This window comes from Pholcus phalangioides, unplaced genomic scaffold (assembly GCF_987345545.1).
Source record: "Pholcus phalangioides strain wild (caught in Gottingen) unplaced genomic scaffold, Ppha-v1.0 ptg000031l_1, whole genome shotgun sequence".
NCBI classification, from domain to species: domain Eukaryota; kingdom Metazoa; phylum Arthropoda; class Arachnida; order Araneae; family Pholcidae; genus Pholcus; species Pholcus phalangioides.
In genome coordinates this window covers 9,134,231-9,162,146 of record NW_028301621.1, presented here as the reverse complement: position 1 = coordinate 9,162,146, position 27,916 = coordinate 9,134,231, and the positions used below count along the sequence as shown (strand labels likewise).

At 34.2% G+C, this 27,916-nt stretch overlaps 1 protein-coding gene across 2 annotated transcripts in view; it reads right to left on the bottom strand.

The window, feature by feature from the left end:
• Positions 1-26,440, bottom strand: part of Tao (Serine/threonine-protein kinase Tao) — a 31,944-nt gene extending 5,504 nt beyond the window's left edge. The window contains exons 1-17 of one of the 2 annotated variants that reach the window (XM_089253044.1): positions 26,060-26,432; positions 18,266-18,399; positions 15,532-15,646; positions 14,711-14,782; positions 14,230-14,331; positions 13,129-13,174; positions 11,432-11,581; positions 11,118-11,270; positions 10,762-10,855; positions 9,753-9,834; positions 9,402-9,575; positions 5,934-6,128; positions 5,448-5,624; positions 5,041-5,175; positions 4,659-4,787; positions 3,943-4,140; positions 2,248-2,487 (exon numbers count right to left, since the gene is read on the bottom strand). In XM_089253044.1, the coding sequence (XP_089109170.1) occupies positions 2,248-2,487; positions 3,943-4,140; positions 4,659-4,787; positions 5,041-5,175; positions 5,448-5,624; positions 5,934-6,128; positions 9,402-9,575; positions 9,753-9,834; positions 10,762-10,855; positions 11,118-11,270; positions 11,432-11,581; positions 13,129-13,174; positions 14,230-14,331; positions 14,711-14,782; positions 15,532-15,646; positions 18,266-18,282 (2,079 nt within the window). In that variant the 5' untranslated portion in view covers positions 18,283-18,399; positions 26,060-26,432. Of the gene's footprint in view, positions 1-2,247; positions 2,488-3,942; positions 4,141-4,658; positions 4,788-5,040; positions 5,176-5,447; positions 5,625-5,933; positions 6,129-9,401; positions 9,576-9,752; positions 9,835-10,761; positions 10,856-11,117; positions 11,271-11,431; positions 11,582-13,128; positions 13,175-14,229; positions 14,332-14,710; positions 14,783-15,531; positions 15,647-18,265; positions 18,400-26,059 lie in introns of both variants that reach the window. The other variant, XM_089253043.1, reaches the window with a different exon arrangement.
• Between the last annotated feature and the right edge of the window lie 1,476 nt (positions 26,441-27,916).

Genomic DNA, 27,916 nt, shown 5'->3' with positions numbered 1-27,916 from the left:
TTATTTTTTCCTTACTGTTACATGTGAACAAGCTACGTGCGTTCAAATATGCATGTTCCATTTATGGAACATTGGCCTTTCAAGAGCACTGGATTCTAGAGATATCTAATGTGCAGTGAGCTGTTTCAATTTTCCTGTTCAAATCCCAGGTGTTGTCATCATTTGACATGTGCATAGGGGCGAATTCTTGGTAATATGACACAGAGAAATGTGCTTTCTGGGGTGAATTATTTATATTGGGTGAGTAGTTTTTGCTCTTGCATTTTTAGATATACATGTTTTTGTGAACCGCAGACTAATCAAACCGAGATCTGCAATCGTAGATAGCCTTATGTTGAGCTGTATGCAACCATGTCTAAAAGATATCTCACATTAGAAGAAGCTGTAGGATATTTAGAAACTTTTAGATATATATAACTACTAGCTATAATACCCGGTACTGTCCAGGTTTTCTTCAATGAGGCTTTTTGGATCACATGATATCTCCCTCTTTCTTTGAGGGACATACAAACCGTGTATAAGTTAACCAATATGGCGACTTCCTGCGTGACTAGTCTGAAACGCATTGCTAGGGAACCACGGTAAACAAAGTAAACTGAAAGTGATTGTTGAGGCCCAAAAACCATTGTTGCCTGACAGTTTTTTTGCCCATTTGCCCCTCATTAGAAACTCCCAAAACGTGTTCTTCAAAAAAATGTAGGGCAAAAAGAGTGCAACACTCATGTGAATGTTTCAAGAAAAGGCAAGACAGTTTTGAGCAATCCGAAAAAAAAAAAAAAAATGAAACAATTGCATGGGATAATGAATGAACACCAGAATTTTGCAACTGGACTTATCCTGTTGCCCAGCTTTGCGGCAAAGTCTGGAACACTTTATTTTGTGTCAAAAAGAAAGCATAAAAAATTTTTACAACATATTTTCCCCCGGATAAATGGGTACTGTCACGATTAACTAATTTTGTGATTTCAGACGAGATGAGGTTGGGAGTTAGAGAAAAATTTCTGGGTTTCGTTAAGACAGATGAATGCACACATATTAGGATGGAGGTATATTTTAAAAGCAATTGGAGGGGGGTCCCCATATCATCATCTGCATGGGATAAAACAATTCTTTGCAGAATCCAATGAAAACCTCAGCTCTGGATTCCATTGGAAAAGATCTGCCATATGACCATTATAGCACGTTGGAAAATTCATTCAGACTTGCGAGAAGAGGATCTTATTACGCATTTGGAATGCTGAAGAGAAGTGACAATGAACCTTCTATGAACGAAGGAAGGGTTAAGTATTTATCCAGGTCCAAGCTGTCAACTGAAAAAAGATGCCTAGTCATTTGATGGAAATTACATTGTGTCTGCGATGCTCAAACCGGGTGCAGTTTGCCAAAAAACACTAGATGCTACCAATGTGACACACATTTTTATGTAAAAAAAAAATCGGTGTGTGTTGAGAATTTGAATTTGTAGAAGAAAATTTCATGTGGTAACACTACACCAGAAATAAAAAATCGTGAGAATAGAGGCAATACCAGTTTTCACTTTCACCTCTCCCTAAGTGCCAATTATGTAACAGTCCATTTATATAACATCGTGAAAAACAAAAGAAAAATTTTCTTCAAATTTCAAAGTTAATTTATGTATAGGCATGCAAAAGGACCCAGAATTCCAAATTTCAAAACAATAAGTGATTTTGTTCATTCATAGTTCGGCCTTTAAACGGTTAAAAATCATCTTTGTATTGTTAAGTTCATCTACATCAGTTTCCCAAACTTTTCATTCCATCACCCCCTTCTCCAGAATTTTTTCCCTCTCATCGCCCACCAACTCAAGTAAACCCATAGGATCCTATGCTAAATTTGTAGCTTCTATCCCCGGGCCATTCCATCGCCCACCAGGAGGCGATATTGCCCACTTTGGGAAACACTGATCTACATCTATGATACCTTTTATAACGGGTGCACAACCTTTCTAGTCTGTGGCCCATATATGCAAGATGACTACTACTCATAATGTACTTATGGCTATGTTTGTGTGAATAGATACCTTTTTTCACAAGCACATTTTTTGTACCAAATGGAACCTTTTCGTATGCTATGACATGCTGGAAGTTATGCACTATAGAATACGATATACTATAAATAATATTTTTGATAGAAATGGATTAACGGAATCTCTTCTTTAATTGCAAAATAAAAATCTCTCCATAAACATTTTTCATTGTTACACACGAAACTCAGCCATAAAATTACCTTTAAGCTTTTTGGCTGCTGCTTCACTTCCAGAGCATGCTTCTTCCGAAGTTCTCTCTCCCGTCTAGAATTGTATTCCTGCTGGTTAGCAAGCTCAGTTTGGTGCTGCTTGCGGATATGCTCCTCTCGTAGCTGATGAACAGTACGTTGTTGACGGTATTCTAATTCTTGAGTCATATCGTGATGGTGAAGTAACATAGAATGAGCTTGTTCCAGCTGAGACTGTCTCTTGTTCAGCTCCTGCAATGGGACGGTGTGAAATCAATATATGCATGAAGATTCTTTCAAAACCAACACACTTAAATGGATACAATCATTCAATATTTTTTACAATATTGAGAGCAATTTCATTAGTGATGAAGCTCTGAGAACCTATGCTAGGCTGATTCATATTTTTGAGATAAAGATGTCAAGCTAATAGATATTGGTGGTTAGAAAATTAGTGTTATTGACTCTAAAAAGTGCAAAAAGTATTTTAAACATATTTTGAAGGTGTTAACAAGTTTCAAGCTATTTTAAATTATGATATTTGAAGAAAAAACACCCAGATGTTTGTCAACAAGAGAAAACCTATGTTCAGTGCAAATCCTGGTTAAAATTTTTTTGTTTTTCTTCTGACATCATTAATGAAAATATTGATTTAGAGTAGTGGTTCCCAAACTTTGAGTTCCAGAGAGGAGAAAATTTCATTGCAGAGCACCACTGTTTACAGGGATGCCAGAAGTCACGCTCGAGCTGTGTGTACAACTAACATTTATTCCAATATATCCTATGACCATACATCCAGATTTCCACAAAAATGGCCCGTTTTCAGAAAACTCTAACACAATTTAATTTCATAAAATAGTTCTTTACTCAGTCAAATTCAACCACTCAGCTGGATCATATGTTGTTATTGAGGTCAGATGATTATTTATTTATACAATGTTTTGCTGGTCCTGGGGCCTATACAAGGGGATGCGATTGAAAATGACAAAGATGTTGTAATTTTAATTGCATTACCACTCAGCTGAATAAGGAATAAAGCAGGGTAGTATGTATGTGGACCATGCAATGCACACTTTCCCATTTGGGCTTCAGAAGCTGAAAACTCTAAGGGTACCTTTGCTGAAAGCAAGTCATCACACTCAACATGTTTTTGAGCCAGAGTAATGCGTTTATAGTGGGCATTTCTAGGAGCTATAGGCTAGAAAACACGCTGAATTGACCATCGGAAATTAGGAGCAAATAGCATGAAATGATTAGTCCCATTCTCAAGCTGGTGGGTGGCTGAAAATGTGGTGAACCAGTATGAAACTATAATATGGCATGCCAAATTTAAATTTTATAGCATATGGTGCAGGATCATCATAATGCATGAACCCAAACCCTGGAGAAGTACCTCCAGAAATTTTTCACCCACTGGTCGGATAAATGTAGTTTAATTCCAAAACGAAACCTCCAATGTTTACTCCAATACATTTTTATCATATTTGAACTAACATTGGTTTTCATTGGTGCAAAAGGAAGATAGCTCCCAGCTTTAACTTGGAATAAATGTGAAGTTTTGAAACACTTGGAAAAATGATTCTCATTTATTTTCTTATCTCTTCATGTAGCACCAAGAGATCTTTAGCAGAGCACAGTTTGGGAACCCCGGATTTAAGTAATTCCATATATTTTTCCCTTTCAGTATAAAAAAAAAAGATTCTTTACATCTCTAAGTAGGTTTTGCTCCATTTGATGATATTGCAAAAGTTTTCGCCTTCGGAATTTTCTAATCTCTAGGCGATGTGAATCACTTTGCTCTCTTTGAAGTCGTTGGAGTGAAGCAGTTTGTCTCTGGTGAATCTCTTCCTTATGACTTCGCATAACATCATCCCTCTGTCTTGAAGATGAATCACTACTTATTTCCTGAAATAATGAAAAATTGAAAAATCATAAATAGAATGAAGGTTTGCACCTTCTCACTCAACTTCAATACCATACAATTAATTAGTAATAAATTAGGAAAAATGTAATATCAGAGCAAAGTGCACATTTTTTAACTGTTAATACTTCACTCGAGCAGCTACACTGACTTCCATAATCTGTATCAAGTCCACTATGACAACATGGACATTATTTGGGTTTGCAGTATTCTCCCGAAAACCATTTAACTGAGGTAACTGCTCAGCTATTTTAGTTGACTGTCCAGCAGAGATTTCTTTAATACCGACTGAACTTTTCTAATTTTCTCTGCACACAAGCTCCTACCAGGCTGGGAAAAAATAATGTCACTCATTTCGCTCAAATCCTAGATATTTTCAACTAATAATCTCTAAACAATTACACATGATTTTTCCTTTACTAAGTATTTGTCATTACTACAAAGAATGAAAATTATTTCACTGGTTAAACTTTTTTCTCATAATTTATTTTTGCAAAATTACCCGTTTTATACGATCTTTCAAATATTTGTACTCGGTCTTCTGCTGCTGTTGGTATCGCTTTACCTCATCTTCATGTTGTTGCGAGATACCTTTGCTCAGTCTTTTCTCACTTGCCAAATTCTGCTTCAGCTGCAATGGATCAACATAGATTAGTAATAATTTATAATAAATTATAAATTTTTGATTTAATTCAGTGAAAAAAATACAAAGAATCTCTAAAGATACTCACACGCATCTCATAAGCAATATGATGTATATATATACACTAAACTATTGTTTCCCTTAATTTTCTACATTAAAATTCAGCTTCTAGAAATTGTGTTCATTAAGATAATAAAGTTATAGAATAGATGGAAAAAGGAGGCAAATGAGTAAACAATACTTTTCTCTCCAATTCTTGCTGATGCTTCATCTGCAGCTTCTCAAGTTCTTTACTGAACTGCTGGAGAACGCATTCGTATTCCTTGTCGAGCTTTTGCTTGTGCTCTTCCATTTCTTGCCTACATTTTGCTTCGAGCTGAAAATAAATTCGTAGAGAAAAGAGAATTTTCAAACAGATCTTGATAAATTTGATTCAAATAAAGTGGATCATTATTGATTTGTAAATTGATACATTATGTGGAATTTATCATGCACCAAAAGTGCCAAAGAATGTCATCGTGCAATTTTGTCATTTTTCAATTTCTGAATAATAATAATCAGTTGTAATATTAGCATAGTAAGTTTGCATAAGTTGCAGTGTTGCATAATTTACAACATAATGGAAATTGTATTTTACATATGTTTTACCTGAATAAGAGCTTTTTGGTGCTGTCTTCTCATACGTTTATAGCCAGACATTTGTTCATGCATATGGTTTTCCTGTTCGTGCTCTTTGATTTGTCTAGTCACGATAGAAGTAGTTCTAATGGTGGCAAAATTATTTGCGCCAACATCAGCACTATTCAAGCTAGCAGATGACGAATTCTGCAATAAAGTCATTAAATCCATTTACTTTAACAATAGCGGTATCATATAAAAAAAAATTAAACAAATTTTCAAGGTAAAAACAAAGGAATTTATGACTAGATTAAAAAAATCAAAGGAATTAAATTCATAAAACAAATGATTTATTGTCAATTCAAACATTTATCAAATGATAATGACTTGGTAGTTATGAAAATACTTAGTATCTACAAACTACTAAAGCTACAAAAAAATAGCTGAGATGGTTCATCATTTTTATTCCAACACAACAATTTTCATATTCAAAAGAGAAAACAAAAGTTCAATTACCGAAGGACTGACACGAGCACCTCTCTGATCTCTATAGGAAGCTGGATAATTGTAGGTTGAATCATTTTCAGAAGGCGGTGGAAGACTACTTGTGCTGCTGCTTTGACTACCTGCACTGATGCCTTCACTATGTTGACTATGACTGCTAGTAATGCTATTACTTTTACTACTATCACCACCTAACTGATCATCCTCCTAAACATGAGGGGGAAAAATTAATATTATAAAAAAAATAAAGAACAAAGTTTATTTAAAATAGTAATTACCAAAGAACCAACATAAAAATTGAAAGCAGCATTGTTGAAATTACCATGTTCAATCAACACTACAATTTTACATCATGCAACTATGTTAATCATTAACTAACATATGTTTAAAGCAGGGTTGGTAAAAAAACCGGTTTTTTTTAAAAAAACCAAAAAACCGGGTTTTTTTGGTTTAAACCGGTTTTTTGTTTTAAATAGTATTAACATTAAAAACAATGAAATTTCTGAAAAATCATTCAAACTTCTAATAATTAACTAAAATGAAATGGTTATTAATGTAATTAACACTATTCCCATACTAATTAATCAATAAATATTTCTTACATTTTAACAAAAACCAACTTTTGCAATTTAATTATTTTTCACTCAACTCAATGGATTACTGTGTGTTTGAAAATTCTTTCAATGTTATTATTAATCATATAATATATAAAGGTTTTTCCTCCAGTTACTTTCAGTATGCTTAATTAGGAAGCTATTTTGAAAAAAGTAATAAAAATTAAGTGAATATAATGTATTTAATGAAGCATAAATAATGCAGATTAATTAGCAATGATTTACGATATACAGGGTGATTATAACTAAGGTTCTGATTTCAAAACACTGTGAAAAAGAACGATTGTCAAAATGACTTGAAAATTGACATGAATATTCCTGAAAAAATGCAATTTTATTTGGTAAAGGGGGAAAAAAAAACCCTTAAAAATGTAAAATTAATGACATCATCCAACATGTGGGAAATTTGCTCGCAGAATGGAAACGATAGCCAGTCATGGCAAAATGATACCTTAATTATAGCATTGCATGATTTCATAATTCATGGAAACATCACAAAAAACGAAGTAATTGAACAAATAACTACAACTTACTTAAGAAATGTTAAATATGTTGTCCAACCTGAGGTTGAAAGCACAAAAATTGTTGTTCAACAATAGAATCGGAGTATGCGAGGATCATGATGTAGATGTGCTTGCAATTCAGCTTTATTAAACCAAATGCCCCCCCCCCCCCCGTTAATATTCCTGAGGAACTTCTAACATATAGGGAATGTACTGGAGATTGCAATTCAAAGTTTGCAATCTGACCACTGTTTATTACACCCACAGCCAGAAGTTGCAAGGGTTAAGGTGCATCCTGTCAAAATGGGTCTTCAGCAGCTGCTTTGCTGGTATTGCAATGTGCATCTTGATAGAAGTTCTATCCACACACTGATGCTGAGGAAGTGCTGAAATGATGTGGTTGCACAAAATAGATTATACTGCTTGGCCAAGTACAGCATCATCTACTTGCACATTTTGCACTTTTTTCTTTTGCGAAAGAAACTTCCATTGCTTCAGGAGTATCCATGCAAATTTTCAAGTCATTAAGTCATTCTGATCAGTACTTATTATATAGTTTTGGGGAATCAAAATTCAAATTATAATCTCCCTGTATATAGCTGATTATTTTTCATAAATCTGTTATTATTATTCAGTAGAACCCTGATTAACTGGGTTTTTTTTTTTTTTGTTTTTTTTTTTTTTTTTTAACGTGTTCCTCACGTATTCCCAAGGGATCAGCATGATCCGTCCAGGGAATTTGTTAGAGTTAGTAAACATCCATGCCTGAACCGGGATTCGAACCCAGACCTGCACAGTGAGAAGCTAGTTCCCTAACCACTCGACTGCCAGGCGGCTTAACAGTGTGAAAGTATAAAAAAAACTACTATTGAATATTAATACTGGGAGATATACAGTAGGAGACGTGCTACTTCTTATGGGAAAGAAAATGAAAATGTATGTGAGGTAATGTAACTACTAGTACACTGGTCTTTGTCCTTTAAGGCCAGCTGATGTCTTTATTGGATTATAGGACCACCTGCCCCTAGCATGATGGTGTCACTACTGTTGCTGCTTCTTTGTGAAGGGAAAAAGAAATGCTGTGAGATAATACACCACTACATTTAGATGTGTGATGCAATCCTTATTCATGAATTTGCTAAAGATAGAGCATCAGAATGTAGCCAAAGGGTAAAAAATGTTGTAAGAATGAGAAATTTTGGCTTTTGTATATAACTTTAAATGACTAAGATACTTCATATGAAAAATATATATATATTCTGGCCACTTTTATAAGACTTTTTGAAAAAAACCGCTTATAAAATATTATGTCATTTAAAGATATACCATCAGAATGTACCCCAAGGATATAAAATGTGGTAAAAATGAAACATTTTGGCTAATAATGAACCAATATGATATTTTTCAAGGGAAAAAATTATATTTAGGCAACTTTTATTTGATTTTTTGAAAAAAACCACTTGGTTGAAACCATGGTTTAAACCAACGTGGTTTAAACCAAACAACCCTGGTTTAAAGTATTCTAATTAGCTACTGATAGTTCAACATTTATCACCAAAAAACTATTGAAATGATACAAATATATAAACTGTCTATTACTTCAAGATCTGAAAAATTACCAAATATCTGGAGTCTGAAATAAGCATGTATAATCTAATAACATAGTTTTGATTTTTTTTAAATATAATGATCATATTATAAAACTTAATTATTGCATTCAGAACTTGACAAATTGAAAATCAGCCAATTTTTTTTTCTGAGAAAAAGGTCAAAAATAATCTTTTTCTTATCAGACTTTGTAGATATGTTGACATGAACTCCGAAAATTTTGTATTGCTCTCAGGCTAAAATTTTGTAATCACATGTTGAAAATTTTAGATGCCAACATGAACTTATTTGCCAAGGTGAGTTTTTAGTTACCTGGTGCCTGGAATTTGTCAAGCCCTTTCTTTCTTTCAAACTGAGCACAACTCAAGTCTATTACAATCTCTGTGAGCAATTTACTACCTAGTGAGTTGTGCCGGAAGTGTAAGTGCGTGTACCTAACAGTCTGAGTGTGTATCTAGTGTTGTGTCAGATTTTTCATTGCTGCTATCTATATTTCAGAAGGGAAGTGTAATGATTGGATTACATTTGTACCGTTTGTAGGTCTGCCGCTCTCTGTGGCAAGACTTTTTAAAGGGGAGATTGGCTCGAATTTGCACCTTGAAGTTGGGAACCACAGAAAATCAACTTCAGCAGACCACTGTCAAGCCCTGCATTAATTCATATCACAAGAACATAATACAAATTTTGGTCACTACATATTGCAACAGGAAAATTTGAAAAGGAAAGGAAAGAGCCATTTAAAATAATATACACACCGTGCTATCTTCTTCAGTTTCTCCACTACAAACTTCATTTTCTTGAGAATCAACCATCAGTATTTTTTTCATCTTCCTATAGTTTAAATTATCTAATTCCCTTACTGCAGCCTTAGTTCGTTGAATGAGGTCTAATATCACCCTAGTTGGTCTAGGGCTCACTATAAATGGATGCTGAAACAATGAAAAATAAATGCTCTGAATAATTTATGAGGGAACAAAATTAACCAATAGACCCAAGTATTAAAAACACCTATGTATTTTTCCATCTATTAATTATTTTTTAAATTACGATAATTATGTAATAATCTCAAATATTTCTGAAATCTTATATAGGTTGAGTTTAATTACCAGTAGTAGTTTGCTGGCAGTTGGTCGATCTGCTGGATGCTTTTGTAAACAAGTGTCCACAAAATGATGAAATGTATCAGACCTTAAAAAAAATTGATTGCATGTAGAAAAATCTATGTTCAAAGTTTGACAAGTAATAAGTATACCTCAATTTACAAGAAATGCAAGTGACAAGCAAAAGATATTGATAAAAAATACATCAACTTGCAAGCAAATATTTGACCAAGTGATTACGAAACACAGGAGTAAAAAAGCTCATGCATAAAATTTTGACACACTGCTGAAGTTAACATGTGCAATTACTGGTCATGCACTTTCAATGTTAATCAAAAAAAGATAATTAAATCAAAATTCATTCTTAAAAGAGGAAATAGATTATCAAGTATGAAATTATCCTCATATCGTCTGTAATGATAAATGTTAAAGTCGCATCACTGATGAATGCATTATTTTCGTATTTACAGGGGTGGAAAATGAAAATTTGATTTTTGTAGCCGCATTTATCAGTTCTGTAGCACTTAAAAATTTTGGCAGTAAATAAAATACATAGTATCTATATACATATATACAGTAGTGTACACAGGATTACGTTTACGGCAACTGTATTTTGGAAAAAATAAACTGTAAATAAAAACGGAAGGGTTTTTGTTTGACCCCATTTTATACATTGTCGGAAGCCTAGGTGCCGAATCCTGGGGATGGGGGATGGCCCCTCAAGCTAATTCCATTTGCGGCTCCAAGAAATAAAATTGCAGGAAGGGCAAATGACGTCATCGAAAAGTCACCTTCTATTATGACATAACTTCAAAGTTTCTTAAGGGAAAATTTTATTTTTGGCGCAAGATGGTGCAGAACTGAAGAATTTCTGCTTTTTGTAACAGAATGTAGCAAATGAGAGGAAATTGTCAAAATTGTCGCGAAATGTAACAGACGTCTGAAATTGTAGCAGATTTTCCACTCCTGTATTTAGACAGCATGATTGTTAAATAAGGTAAAAATATTTACTTACCAATCACCTGGCCCCAATGAAGGAGAATCATTCTGTGCAATATGATACAAGGCACTCATTGCATTCATATTAAAATAAGGTGGTTTTCTTTCCGCTATATGAGCAAAAAATGTTATTTAATTTTCAAGGACTCTATTACAAGTTGGAAAAATTCACAAAAGATCTTTTCAAAGTTTTAACAACATTCAAAAGATCATATTTTAAAATGATTAAATATTTTCAAAGTTTTCTATCTTTATCATCATAGTGCCCTGGAAAGAAAGAGAGATCTGGTATATTTTTTTAATATGAAGTATTTGGTATGCAAAACATTGAAAATGTGGCAGATAAGCAACTGATCTGTTTTAGGCACTCACCTAATTCAATGCAGGTAATGCCGAGAGACCATATGTCCACTTTGCCATCATATTGGCCTTCATCCATGGCAAGAATCACCTCAGGTGCCATCCAGTAAGGTGTCCCAACAAAAGAATTTGCAGGAGAAGCCATAGATGCAGAACCAAAGTCAGCTATGGTGAAAATAATAGGTGTAGTTATAAAGATATAAAGCATTGAAATTGTGTAAAGACAAAATTAAAAAACTTTCATGAAATTATTTGATAATATCTACCCAATAAATGATTTATAATCATAAATGATTTATAAAAATGCACATGAACGAAGAACATACCTAACTTCACAGTTCCATTCTCTGTGAGGAGTATGTTTCCAGCCTTCACATCTCTATGTATTCTGCCAAGTGAATGAAGATAATCCAGCCCTTGAAGAGCATCTTGGCATATGGCTGATATCTCTTCTTCTTTTAAAGGCTTTTTGTGAACTAAAGAGGGAAAAATATTTCATTCATATCAACATATTAACTACATGCAAATTAAATTTTGTAATAGTTTGAGTATTCGCCCATTCATCTGGATTGCACCACACAGAAAGTTTATACTAACTATGTTTACATGGTTATAGATAGTAATCTATACTAACTATAGGATTTCAATTCGACTTTCCACAAGGTTTCACATTTCAACAGGTTTGCAGAAAATCAATTTTTATAAGCATCAATTAACAATTATGTAATTATATACAGGGTGATTATAAAAAAACTATCCCGACATATGGGGCCCCTAACTATCATACCATTCACAGAAACTGAATGAAATTTTGGCATAAGGTATTTTGATGTATGTGCTCAAGAATGATATGGAAAACAACAGTGTCACTCTAACAGTTACAGTGAGAAAATTTCGAAAATATCAAATGGCAACACCAAGTTTTTTGAATTGGAATGTGATCTCCATTGTGAAAAATCCTAAATAGCGTTCGAACGGCAACTGTAGCATGAAAATCACCTGCGGTAGATAGGCTAAAAGTGAGGACAACCAATAAAGACAGAGAAGCAGCATAAAATAAAGCATTTTATTGTGTTTCACAAATTTTCCACATGACCTTGTGGAGGACTAATCAGGCTGGGATCTCAGCCGAAGAAACGGTGTCACGAATGAAACGAATATTAATGCTCTGGTGCACGGCAAAGTCCTTTTTACCTTTTCCTTGCCTAGCTCCAGGGATTTTCGTGCTACAGGTGCCATTAAAACGCTATTTAGTGCTTTTCAGTATGGAGATCGCATTCCAATACAAAAAACTTGGTGTTGCCATTTGATATTTTCGAAATTTTCTCACTTTGACCGTAACTGTTAGAGTGACACTGTTGTTTTCCATATCACTCTTGAGCGCATACCTCAAAATACCTTATGCCAAAATTTCATTCAGTTTCTGTGAATGGTATGATAGTTAGGGGTCCATATGTCGGGATAGTTTTTTTATAATCACCCCGTATATTGGTATCTTGAATTGCACCTTTCAAAAATCAACCAATATTGCATGTATCAGAAATCCAACTTTCTTGTATAAAATGTGGCAACTAATCTTTTCCACCACCTCCTTTTTTTTTTACATAATGTGTTTCCCAATAATTACCAATATCAGGGGTCTGTCCGGATTTTTCTTCATAGGGCCAGGTTTTTGTGAAAATGTTCTTTATTTTTGTGAAAACAGTCATTAATTTTGTGAAAAGTAATTTGGGGGAAAGCAAAACAATCTAGTTAATATTTTGTAAAAGAAATACAATGGCTAATTTATTTGGTTTGGTTAATTTGAATTTTGTGAAGGGTCCAAAACAACGGACCCAAATTTCGACTGGACAGACCCCTGAATAAACATGCAAGTAAAACCAATTAATACTTTGAAATAATATAGTAAGATATTAGATCAATAAAATAAATTTTGAGATCCATGCTTTTATGAATTTTAATACATTATTGAAACAATGGGAAAAAAAGATCTCCTACACTAAAATATAATTACTTTACCTACCTTCTATGATATCTGATGCAGAACCAAGGCAATATTCCATTATAAGCTGAAAAATAAAATAAAATTTAACTTAACCATTTCAGCACAAACATCACAATGTAGAATAATAAGTCTCGTAATACACTGGGCACAGGACAGTTTACAGAAAGATGCGAATCTGTTTTTTTCTCAATCACAGAAGGCTAAGAATGTAAACTTAAATCAGTGGGTCATTCGGTTTTTACATATTAGATTAACCAATATATTGAACATTATTATCAACAGATTATCAGAGGCATTTGTCATTGCAAAATTGTTGTATTTTTATGTTAACTGATTTCTTGTTTGAAATGTGCAGACTTCATTTATAGTTCAAGTTTTGGATGGTGGGTATAAAAATATTTTTGCGCATACATTTGGCTTTGATCTTGGTCTTTTTACTTACCCCCGCATGCTTTTATCATTACTATCATGAATCTGGTTTGAGTAGCACAGAATTTTACAATGTCTGCTTCAATTCAAAACCCAGCTAAATGTGTGCTCTATCATAGGTTTTCTCAATGAAAAATGCCAGGGCAAAGTTTTCGACTATCAAACCATACAGCTTGGACTCTATGCCCAGTTACTTCTACTTGTTTCTTTAATTGAAAAGCCATCTTGGGGGACACTTCCGCAACAATGAGATGAAAAAAGTTGAAATATGGTTCGCATACCAGGCAGCAGAATTTTATGACTGCAGGATACTAAAGCTGGTACTTGAACTTGACAAATGTTTGGCCAATGGCAGTAATTGCACAGAACTATAAGCATGTACTATCAAATAATTTGTAGTGGATATTTTGTAAAATAAAAATGTTTGAATGAATATTAGCTATTATACTTTTCAGAACACCCATCATGATAATCTACATGTCTAAAATGTGAAACTGAAAAATGTTTAGTTTCACAGTATACCTTCAATTATGTGATACCATTAAAAAGTTTATACATCAATCACCAAATGTGACCCGTTTTCTTTAAAAAGTTGTCACAGAAAAAATTTTATACATAAAAAAATCTACTAGACACTGATTTTTAATAAATACTTTGAGTGAAAAATTAGTTAAAATAAATAATTCTCACCCATGCTGTATGCTCTTTTAGATAACATCCTTTGTAGTCAATTGTGTTTCTGTGCTTCAGTTGACGGAGAAACTTGACTTCTTTAATTATGTCTTGCCACTTCTATAAAATGAGATTGAAAATTAACATAATTTGTAGAGTACAGAAAATACTAGCGTTTCAATTCTGAAAAATTTTAATCAACATATTTATGAGATTATTTTATTTATGAAACAAATTTTAAAAATGGAAAATTATGTTATTCCATGTGGAAAGTCTGATTTATTGATTGAAACATCCAATAATACAAATTACAAAAAAATAATCAGAATAGCATTGAATATACACGTGTCTTCACTAAAATATTTCTAGTAATCTGTACATGTAACAAATTCTGGATCCAAGGCTTAAGTACCTTACATAAAACAAGACTATTTTTAACGCGTGCAACTTTGTTTGATACATACAGTAACACTAGCATAAGTAAAAATGAAAAACCTGCCTCGGCAGACTGCTTCCCAGTGAATGACATTTTCTTGATCGCCACAACCTCTTTGGTAACTGCATTTCTTGCCTGAAGTGAAAAAATTTTCAATTATACACATTTTTTCAATTAGAAATTTACGTACACATTTATTTACTTAATAAATTTCCCAAAAATTACTGTAAAAACTAATGATTTTTGATCCGAACCTGGAATCAATTCCTATACATTCAATGTTCTGGGGGAGGGAAGAATTGAAATCAAGATTAAATAGTATTCTAGTCTCAAAAAATCTTGTTTTTAAATATATTTAAAATGAGAAATTTTTAATTAAAAAAAACCTGTAATAATTACTACAATTCTTTTACTTTTCCGTAGCTATATAATGATGTCATAACTTATAAAATACAGGTTTTAGAATTTCATAATTAATTTTTAAAAGGCTGATGAGTGGTTGAAGATTTTAAAGGCATGCATTTCATTACTTTAAGGCAACGGTTCTGAACCGGTGCTCTGCGGAGCCCTTAGGGCTCTTTGTGTACTCTCAAGGGGCCCTGCGGCTGCTTGAGGAAAATAAAATAAAAAAAATTAAAAATAAAAAAAAAAAAAAAAAATTTAAATAGTAAAAATAAATCCGAAAATTTGATGAATAATTAAAAAATTGGCCTACGGGGCTCCACGAGTCAAAAAAGATTGAGAACCGCTGCTTTAAGGAATTTAAGATTTTCATACTGAGCTTTTTTTTTAATTCAATCAAAAAAAAAATCTGTATATTTTATGAATTTCAAGAAATGAAAATTTAATACTTTATAAAAATAATTATATTAATAACTACATACATAATACACAGCTCCAAAACTGCCATGTCCAATTTCTCGGAGATCAACAAAAATTTTCTCTGGGTCATCTTTGTCGAATAATTCTGCTATTTCTGGATCTTTCAAGCTTCCAGGCCTGAAACCATTATTTAATGATCTTGAAATGAAGTAACCATATTGAATGTACTCATTTAAAAAGGATTTAAAAAGCATGCAACTCTTTTCAATAGATTTCATCTATTTAGGAGATATACACTTTCATTAATATGACCATGACATCACAAATACTCGTGTATAAGTTAGGACTTGACAAATCGAGAAAAAAAAAATCTATGTGCCAACCAAATATTTTAGGAGCCAAGCGTACAGTAGACGCTGCTTATAAGAATCACGTTTTGTTCAGCCATTTTGATTCTTATATCCGGAAAATTTTGCCGTTACTCTTCCAGTTACCACCGGAGTACGCAAGGGGTGGGAGACCTTCGGGCGAGGTTATGATGTTTTAATGTGAAAACCGAAAAAACCTTAATTTTTTATTGAATATTTTTCAGGCTAGTTTCTAAAATTTTAAATCTCTAGCAATAGCATATCATTGTGCTTAAAGACTGTTCATTTTCAATGTAGACTGGCTAAAATATTACACAGTAACTGTGGTACTATTGTCATGGCTCCTGCAAGGGTAGAGCTGCAGCTCAGGGACCTGGAATGGGGGGTTCCACCATTTTTTTTTTTTTTTTTCAAAACTACATATTCGCTATGGTGGGGGGGGGGGGGACCCCGCCGAAAAGTTTGGTCTGGGGACATACCAAAAATTCTGACCCCTTCTAGTCACGAGTACTACTACTTTACCCATACATGCACCTCGTGCACATTCCTCTTTGGAATTTCTAATGAATCAGCACATGTCGGAATGTGTGTCATTCTGACATGTGCTGAATGAAAGTCAGGAGCACCGCCTGCACACATCAAAAGAAGAGCACCCTTATGGCAAGTTTGACATATGAATGCATGAAAAATCAGGATTGATTTTAATTCTTGAATGCAATTTGTACTAGGTATTTATTCGGGGCATTGATCAAGTGTTCGTGAGCACAAAATCGGGCACAAGCATAGAGTACTATGGGTGCTCGTGAGCAATGAGTTGAAGATACCTGCCCTAGGGGGCTCTGCTGCAAGATTTGGGGGAGGGGCATCATGACTATTGTCCGAATGCACAATTCTAGATCAGAGGTTCTGAAAAAATTTTTAAATTGCCCCCTCTTCAGAATATTTTTTAATCGCCCCCAACTAAAGCCAACCCATAGAATCCTATGTTATGCCCTAGCTTCTACCACCCCTTGGAGATTTGTTACTCCAAAGGAGCAATATTGCCCACTTTTGGAAGCACTGCTCTAGATAGATCCACTTATCAGTAACTCTGAAAAAAAAAAAAAAATCCAGCTTTTTTAAACCATAAACCATGCAGATGAAGCTGTAATGGTTTTATTACAAAGGTAAAAGTGACAATAAATAGTATTCCAAATAGCCTTGTCAATAATCAAAAATATTCTACAAGGTCCCACTACTGAGATGAGCGGTGGCGATTTTTGAGGAATTTTTTTTTTTTTGATTCTTGTAAGCGGAAATCTGAATTCTTGTGTAACTGATGATTTTCCTGTGTTTGATTTTGTTTTGTCGATTTGATTCTTATAAGTGGTGGATATTGCATTTCTTTTGCTTGAGCAAAGTAATCACACACAAAAATTTAGGCATCACTATCAATTTTTAGTCGCCATGGTGAAGTGGGATTTGTCAAGCCTTGGTATAAAATTAGTATACTTTTAGATTTGCCCCCAAATATAAAAATGAATTTTTGAACAATAAACTCTGCTTATACAGGCTGACATATATTCTCAATGAATTTTTTATGCAACCTAAGAAACATTTAGCTAATCTGTTGAGTAAAACACATTTTCTAACAGAGATACTAAAATATGATTTTTATGTTTGAAATTTCAACGTCAATGATTAAAATTTCATATAAACAAGCAATATGCACCTGGAACTACAGTTTCCAGTGCCAACCTCAAGCACCATCTATGTTTTCCAGGAAAGGTCGGCTTGGTTATAACACATACATGTACGTTCAAACAATGAAATAAATATAGCCTACAACCAAAACTGTTATACAGCTCTATTGAAGACTGGGTTTAAACAGGGCTGGACAAATCCCAGACACCATGGTGACTAAAAAATTGGTAATGGCACCCAAAATTTTTTTTGTGCAGTTACTAAATTGCAGGCTGAGAGTAGCACAAAATGTTTGGAATTTATATGTCCCCGAAAAGTCAAAAGAAGCATTATTTTGCACATTTTTCCTCGGGTAAAAATTGTTTTGGTGCCTAGATTTTTTTTAAATTTGTCCAGCCCTGCGTTAGAGGTATTTCTATTGAATATATGTGCATAACAAGAGCTTGACAAATCAAAAAAAAAATTAGGTACCAGCCAAATTTTTTAGGAGCCAAGAATGATTTTAATATCAAGAAAAAGCAGCCTTAAAATAATGAGGTGTTTTTTCCTACTTTCCCTATCCTATACCCATTTCCTATGTTGATGTCCACTGTCATGAAATCAGAGAATTTTGTGACATTCATAGACTCCGATTTAGCAATCAAATCCTACAGAAAATGTTTGGCGCTCATACTGATTTTATATTTGCCATGGCAACCTGGCACCCGGGATTTGTCAAGCCCTGCGCATAAGCAAGATAAATTACCTAGGTAAGGAAGGCATAATTGCAGAGACCGAACCTCTGCTGGTTCAGGCACTTGAAAGAACAAACTCCAAAAGTTCCGATGCTACATTAATCAGGAATTTACACATCAGCTTTGGTGTAAATCCTAAAATCATCTGCAATGATGAGAATTACAATAAATACAAAACATTCAATAATGAATCAAATCAATAATAATAATCAAATAATAAAAAGCATTAAGTGAAACACTTTTTAAAGGAGCAATAGAGACAATGGAACAGGGGTTGACAAATCCATGTAGATGTGCAGACATAAATTCTGAAAATTTTATGTCTTATAACCTTAATTTAGTGATTGAAGACAAAAATTTTTGGGCACCAATTTTTTGATTACCACAGTGGCCTTATACGTATATATGTGTGTGTGTGCGTGTGCGTGCGTATATGTTAAAAATATTTTCCTCAAGATAGCAAGGACCATACTTGAATTTAAGTTATTTAAAACACACAGAAAACTTTCATAAATCAGGGTTTAATGAATCCCAGGTGCTAGGTTGCCATGGTGACTAGAAATTGGAATTGGCACATAAAACTTTCTATATGAAATTACAAACTCTGGAGACTGGTACAATAATTGGTTGGCGCCTATATTTTTTTTCTCGATTTACCAAGCTGTTCTGAATATCTATCTTATCATGAAAGATATTCAGTTTCAGAAATAGCTAATTATGTTTTGCAAAAAATCTCTGCCATTATATAATGATGCACATGTACCATGATAGGAAATTCTACTACTTAGAGAAACTTGAAATGCCATGAGCCACGAGATTCATCTCAAAATCAAATATCTTTCATATGTTTTAGAGACAAGAGCTTTAGAACCAAAATAATAAAAAAAAACCAAGGGATTTCCAGAGCAAACCTTAATGATATTAATTAACATCTCAAGATCATGTCAATATAGTAACTACCAACAAAGGAGATAGCACCACGTCACAAAACCTGTGAGAAAAGCTAACTTTAATATCCTAGGACTTGAAATGCAGATATCCAAGACCACAGAAATTGTGATTTTCAGGGTAAAAAAAAATTTCGTAGCAAAGATCCTTTGTTATTTTTTTCTTCCAGGGTAGGCCAATTCAAATCAACTTGATTTTTTTTAATACTTGATTTAAATCACAAAATTTAAATTTCATTTGTCCTTTATTTAACTTCAATGATATTCAAGTTAAAAGTAACCTAGTATAGTTTGCATATTTTATTGAAATATGGTAAAGTTCTTGATTAAAAGAAATATAGAAAATTTGTTAAATATAGAATTAAACTTAATCCCTAGATACAGTGCAAAAAGATAGCCATTCTGTTATTTCAAGATCATGTGATTGGAATAAATTGCAGAGAAATATAAGGAGCTACACTTAGCTATAATTGCACTAAGTATATGCAATGTATTACAATGGGGCACTAGGGTTCCCCATAAAAAAAAAAGCAAAAGTTTTTGTATAAAGTCTTGAATTCTATGGCCTAATTGCTGATTTGAAATAATAATAGATGTTGTACCAACATCAATATCATTGGACTTTAGATTTTTACACGAAAGGTGAAAAGGCTAGAGTTTTCTTGCTTTTTCACCAAATCTCATTAAATCTGTGAAAGACTAAAAATGTGTAAATTATCAAGCAACATATGATGCAAGCTGGAAACACATCATAATAAATACATCCATCAATTGCATAAGAAACAATCTTATCAATCGAATGCTTTCTTCAAGCTGAATGACCCTCTAGTTGTACATCGAGTGAATTCAGAAAGGTACATATGTGATACTGAGTCGCCACCAGGTATTTAAAGGGGAAGGGGCTCATGAATAAAAGCACTCAAGATAAATGTTACCTAATCCATGCAGTTGATTTAGGCTCAAAGGCTTTTCATGTTACATATAAACCAATTTTTAGTGTTTATATTTCTTGCTTGTGGTTCGTTTGTTAGTTTCTTTATTAGGCCTATCGCTGAATTAAATTTAAGAGATTGAGCGAAGACTTGCATTCTTAATGATTAACAAGATTTGTTTTAATTAATAAGCAGTCAGTTAATTTTAATTTAAAAAAATCTTATTTAAATTTAACAAAAATTGATTTTATATGATTTTTTATACCCTAAACCAAAACTATAGTTATTCAACAAATTTACTTGACACGATTTAAATCCCCAAATTTATAATAAACTTTAAATCCATCTGAATTCATTAGAAATTTTTTTTAATATAATAAAGCTTTTTTTTTCTTACAATTTTGGGAATAAATGATCCCTTTCATGATGTTGTTGGGCACGAACATAATTTCTGAAAATTGTGTTGGCCTCAGAATCCCATAATTGTAGACCTGAGAATGAAAATAAGGTAAGACTCCAGATCAATTGAAATTGGATCTTGCCGCAAAACAATGTTTTGCATTATTCTGTAATTAGCTCTTGGCTGACTGAAAATGTTATGTGGTAAAAATTCCCATAATAGTGTTTTCTACACCTTTCTTAAAATTTTTCAAGATTGTTCTGAGACAGTGTCACAGATTTCAGTATATTCTGCTTGGAAAGGGGGGGGGGAGAGAGAGAGGGGTTGCCATGTTTTCATTCAACCAATGCACAACATTTGGAGTGAGAGCGAAACAGGTGTAATTGACCGGTTTGTCACGAGAGACCAGAAGTATAAACCTAATGCTGTGAGTAGGAATGAGAAGCAGACAAAAACTTGGATGAGTCTATGAAATTAGTGTTTTTGTATTCATCTTGTTCTCATTCTCCCATCAACAATTATACATAGAAAAGTTTAGGCGCCAACACAAATTTTTTTAACTGTTAGGCCTGTCAGACTAGACATGACCTGGGCTCTGTCCCGTCCGGGATATAGTTGTTAGGTCTAGTACATTGGAATTTGTCAAGCTTGACACAGTTCATAAACATACACAACAAAGGAAGTGGTTTCTAATTTTAATGGAAATTGTTTTTCCAACATTGTCCCAAGCGTTCAATTGGGTGTTGTGAACTACATAGGGAATTTTGCAAGTGGCCACTCAGAACTACTGACATTACTTCTGGCTTCTTTTCATAACGATATGCTGAAGACAGCAATGTATAGGCTACCTCCTATAACTACAGCACAAAGGCACTGGCTTCAGTGACTAAAGAGATGTTTCAAAATGTTGTGCAACGTCTAATAACAGAATGTTTAATAAATTAAATGTAAATTGTTTGTATTTAATACTTCATTTAAAACACATTTCATCACCACAATTCAAAGTGGGTTTTTTTTTTCGTGCTTGTGATTTAGCAGCAATTTTTTTAAATGTCAAAACACTCCTGCACAAGGCTTAGCTGGTTTTTTTATTACCAATGTGTGGTTGTCTCAATAACTAACAAATACCAACAGCTCTTAAGCATTGTCTGTACAGTGCCCCCCCCCCGTATTCGCGGTTTCCATATTCGCAGTTTTTTTTTCTTTATTGGAAAATTTTTTTGAAAACACTCAGCAATCGTTGTTCACGTGTTTTGTTTACAAAATATGAGTTGTGCTTGTTTAGGATGGCTCATTCTTCTAAATATGCACAGAAAATGTTTTTTTTTTTTTTTTGGGTACAAGACTGACACAAAAATGTATTCCAATTGATTTTAATATTACAACAGAAAAGGGGAAAAATTTTATTCTGCCATAAGGAAAGGGCTGGTGAAACGTCCATTTCATCAGAATTTTATGCAAGTAAAGGTTGTTTCATAGGTTTAAGAAACGATTCGGATTGTGCAATGTAAAAAGCACTGGCGATCAAGCCTCTGCCGATCAGGAGGCAGCTAGAAAATTTCCAAAGACTTTATAGAAAATTATTGAAGAGAAGGGTTATGCACATCAGCAGGTGTTTAATGCTGACGAAACTACACTATTTTGGAAGAAAATGAAGCAAAGAAGTTAAGCAAGAGAAAAAAATACGAGCTCCTGGTTTTAAGGCAAGTAGAGATAGACTTGCTATGTTGTTTTCCGCAAATGCGAATGGGTACATAACACCCACTATCATTTTCAAATCTTCGAATCCGTGAGCATTGAAGGGAAGGATAAGCCAAAGCTCCATATTTTGGACAAACAATGGACTATGAAAACACTTTTCCTGGATTGGTATAATATAAACGGTTTTTCGTTCCGGATGTCAGGAGGTACAGTACCTTGATAGTTAATACATGCTATTCTCAAAGTTCTTTTGATATTGGGTTGACCGAGGAGGAGTTAATGCAGTTGACTGGTCCTGAAACTGAAGCAGCACCAGATGAAGATCGAGATAAAGAAGTAGAAGTTCATCACAAATAACATAGCGGAAGGGAATCGCAAGCTCAAATCAGCAATAGACTATTTTCATAACATAGATCCCTCTATTTTACGTTCTTCACATGTAGAAAAATTAGTAGAGGAAGCCTTGTCAACATACTCCAACATACTTGATGACATGAAGAAGACACGGCAAATATAAAAATCACAACATTCTTTCAGAAAACATCGCCAACAATCGCTGCACCCTCTTTTACTTTGCCTTCTACCTTTGCGTCACCCTGCTTTTTCTCATGATGTTCCATAAACGAGATATAGAATAAAAAAACGCATGGTTTCTGTTATTCGCGTATTTCCGTATTCGCAGTCACTCCCGGATCGTAACCTCCGCAAATACAGGGGGCTGACTGTATTCTTGTAATGGTGAAAATGAGCTCCAGTCTTTCAGCAAAGATCAAATGGAATAAAAAGATCTATGTAATATGTAAATATTTTTTATAATTAGATCCATTTGAGATTTTTTAGTGGCCTGTCCAACAACTCCCAGAAAAGTAAAACAAGAATTATTCAGAAATTTTTGGTTAATTTTTTTTTAAATGTGCCTAGCTTTTAAAAAATTTGGCTGGTGTCTAAATATTCTTTGGAATTTATCAAGAACACACTTCAAAGTCAAAAGATTAAAAAATAAAAGGAAGCTGAAAGATAATTTCAAATAACACATGACCATGACATAACTAACTATAACCAGATCAGTACTGAAATTATTAAATCAAGGCAATACATAAAATACAGGACTGAATACTACTAACTTCCTCCTCACTTGAAGTTAAAATACTTATTCACGAACAAAAATTGTGTTCAAATATAACTGAAGAATACCTTATAATTATAATGCAAATTATTGTTCATTCGTTTGAATATTGATTATTCAAAGGAGGTGTGAGAATATAAATTGGAAGGTGTGGTTTAATTTAATAAAAAGGAGTTAAACATAAAAGCTAAGAACCTCAGTATTTATTTTGACAGCAAGCAGAAAAAAATATAACTACTCTGTATACTATTATAGACCAACACCCACACAAAACTTCAGAACCACTGTTTTGTCGGTTTTGAAGTGTTTTTTCTCTACAAAAAACTGACCTGTATGTATATAATTAATATAATACATATGTATAAACCTTCATAACATGAAACCAAGGTATTTTGTCGACTACTACTTTACAGCACGGTTACTTGGGTCATATCACCAATTTCCAATCAGTGGAGTGAGGTGGGAAATGAAGGTGCCATCTATTGGCGATTGTCCCAGGCTCAGTAGGTAAAGAATTTGCATTTTTGATTTTCTTTCCCAGATTCGAACCTGTGGACCTTGACAGTAACCTTCATGGTGGAAGAGAAGCATCTTACCACTCGGATTAGAGATGTGAGGTGAGAATATTCTCCTGGATGTAAAAATTGGAGAATAATCGAGAATATTCATTTTTCTTTTAAATAAATTAAATTTTTTTACTAATTTTGTTTATATTGTGAAATATAAATCAGTTTTCATTGCCTGAAATATTTACAACACAGTTTTTGGTATAATCACCTCCCAATGACAACTTTTAGTTCGAGAATATTCTCCAGGTCATGATGAGAGGTTTTAAAAGTTTGGTTATAAAGATTTTAGAAAACATTAGATTAAAACCTAAAAAATTATTTTAAAATTAGATAAATTTTCAGAAATAAGTTCACAACAAAAGAAATTAAATCAAAGTTGATTGATAAAGGAAGCTATTCTTATACAACCACTTTCATTCTAAGAAGATACACAACTGTTGTTTTCTTCAATGCACATACACTTAAATTCTGTATCACTCACATTTCTTTAAAAGCTGTGCAATTCAGCCCTGTTGGTTTAATTTTCTTGCTTTCAAACTTAAATATTGTGGTCTACAAACTTCAATATACCCATCTTCTTGACGGGAAGAGAGACAGGGACATTCCCCGAAGAATATTCTCTCAAAGGACTACTATTATAAATTACTCGAGAATATTCTTAACAAAAATAATTATTCTCAAGTTATTTATCGAGATTATTTATTATAATACATGTTAGAAACATATATTCTTGATAATACTATCTGGAAAGATTTCGGTAACTGAAGAATATTCTCATCAAGGAGAATATTCTCTGGCAGGACTATTATTAATAACTTCAGAATAATTCTTATTTTCTATAAGAATATTCCCCAGTAAGGGGCCATTCAAGTATTACATAAGCAGATTTTCAGCCATTTTTGACACCCTCTCCCCCCCCCCCTTCCCCCATCAGCAGCTTAGAATAGGCCTATTTCATATCTTCAAAAAACGGTGGTTGATGACGTAAGCAACCTTCAAACCGCCTCCCCCCTTGTCATCAAAAGTCAGCAAATCTGAAACCCCTCCCCCCCTCGATGCTGATGTAATACTTGAATGACCCCTAATTTATAAAAGTAATCCTTCCATCAAGAGCTTACAAGAATATTCTGTGAAGTTATTTATAATAGTAGTCCTAGCAGAGAATATTCTCTGAAAGATTATTCTCGAGAATTTTACATCTCTAACTCGGATGCTGTCAACTAGGAATACAATTAAATAATTTTTTTTATTTTATGCGATAAAGGATTTTTCTGGTTGTTATGCCAATACGACCTTGGAAAGAAAAGTTATCCCCTTTCACAACCGACCCTGGGTCCTCTTGCGTGCTGGGCAAGTGCACTAATCAACTATAAAACATTTCTTCCCAAAGGTTTGTATCTACATATAAAGAAAAATCTATTTCCTGGTGTATTATGGGGTGAGATAACAATTTTTAAGTGTTAAAACTTGCAAAAAAAAGTCAAACATAGCATTACAACTATTTATTTCCTGTTAGGCATGATCACTTCACATAAGGGAAGAAGTTGTTTTTCAAAGTTACCATAAACTGAACATTTGGTAAAAAGGGTCTGTGAGATTCATTTTATCTACACAAAGTGTCCGTTGCTTCAATTTATTGGCACAAGGTGTCTGTTACCTCAATTTTATTGGCACAGTAAACTGTGACCTTCATCACACAGCACTATGTAGGGCGCAAAACGTTAAGAACCTAATTTAAAGAATAGCTATAGTGTGAGGTTTTGACTTTTTTTAATGAAAGGAATAACAAACTTAAAACTTAATGTATGAATTTGTAAAATGACAATCAACGACCACTTCATAGTATAGTGTTAATTTGTATCAATATACAGTTTAATTGAAACATTCATGCAATGATGTCTCATCTCTACCAATTGTCAAAACCAGTAACACCCTAGAACTCCTCCTTGGAGGGCATTTCTTTGGATTATCTCGATGATGAATTATCGCATCGAGAGCACTATATAAGAGATAGTTCTTTACAAATGTAATAGCGCAATAACAACGTGCACATCATTAAAGCATCCACTGACATTGATATATTACTAATGCATCTTTTATCATGTTTAAAGTATTGGGATTGCTGCTTACATTTTCGGTATCGCTGTGATACCATTTGGAAGACCCATCACTTCGAGTTCATGTTGTTCTTATAGCGAGGCATTCGGATAATAATAATTCCATCGCTTATAATAAACAGTTTATGGGGGTTGATGATAAACTGAGAGAGAGGCAATGAACTCAACCTTTGTTAGGATACATCTTGAAAGCATTAAAATACGCAATATTGCATTATAAACGGGGGCCGGTGAATTTTCCGATAATTCGCGAACCAACAACAAATCAACGTTAGTTCATTTTCCACCAATCACAAAAAAAAAAAAAAATTTCCACAAACACCACTTAACAATTTACTCCTCCCTGCCGCAGTTGGCTTTCAAGATGGCGTGGTGTTCGAGCATGCGCGTAGATGCCCATCCATACGCTCGCACTCGCGTCCGTGCTATCGAAATTGACGAATCACAAAAAGCCTTATATTACAGTTGCATTAACATCACGATTCAATAATTTATTTAATTAGATAGACGTGTACGCGAGAGTCAGATGAACGTCGCGTTAGCTGACTAAACTATCAATTTTTAATTAATGATTATATCAAGATAGCAGTATTTGAAATAGGTTTGACTTGATGATTAATCATTAGGTGTTGTTGATAATCCTGTGTGAGTTCAATAATTGAGATCAATCCGTGAATTTCATATTTGTGGAGATTCATCACCAGCTGTTTATCCATTTTTGTGACCCGCTCTTTATCGACTCGTTCAAATGATCTGAAATATTTAAACGTCGTTCATGTGATGGACGCTCCTATGGAAAAATTTCTTGATCATGGAAATTAGTGATAAAATGATCATACGTGGGGCCTGAGTTTGCATGAGCACAGGAGGGCGGCTCTTTTGGGGCCCCGAAATTTCAACAATTTAGCACTGACTAAACGAAGGGTCAGCCCCTTAGAGGAGAAATAAATATATGTTTATTATATGTTGCTTATATTTCTTCTCGATGGTCAGCCCCCACTCTGCAGCAGGGCCTCCAGGTTACAATTTTTGGAGCCCCCCCCCCCCAAACCAGACTTTTACGCGCGCTTTCCATAACAAATTTATAATGTAGGAAAAGACCAAAAATAGTGAGAATCATCCTGGGCTGGAACCCTTCCAGCCACACTCTGGTGAGGGACATGGGTATTCGCCCCTGTTTGCAGAAAATCCGTGCTTTGCTCAGGCACGGCCGACACTCAGTCAATCGGCCGTGGCTCCAGCTCCCGTGGCCGCCACAAGGGTTGAAGTTGGCAGGGTTCCCATTCTCAGGGTTGACAATTCCCACCATTTTTTGTTTTTTCACAACAAATACAAGTTGTATTCACTACAAGTTGGCCCGTAAAAAGTCTGACGTGAGTGGGGCGGCCGCCAAAGATCGTGGTCGGATATACGGGGGGGGGGGAAGACAGCGTCAAGGGTGGAGCCAACTGATCTAATATTAGATTAGAATTTACATATGTAAATGCGTGTATATGAATTCAATCATCATGCCCTTTCTGCAATCATCGTCATGGGCGGAGATACGGGGGGGGGGGGACTGGGGGCATTGCCCCCCCCCCCCCAGTATCAAAAAGGTGGAGTCGACTGATCTAATGTATATATGAACTGACATCATCATCATCATCATCGTGCCCCTAGCAATAATGACCATGGGCCCCCCCCCCAGACTTCCAGGTCTATCTCCACCTATGATCAATCGTGCGTCCCCCCCCCCAGACTTTTAAGTTTATCTCCACCTTTGCCAAAGATCCAATCTTGCCAATAGGAATCCTGTCGCAAGATGTGGGAGCCCATGAAGTCAGGCCCGTCTGCTGCTGTGGTGTTTGAGTGGTTATAGTGACGGACTCGC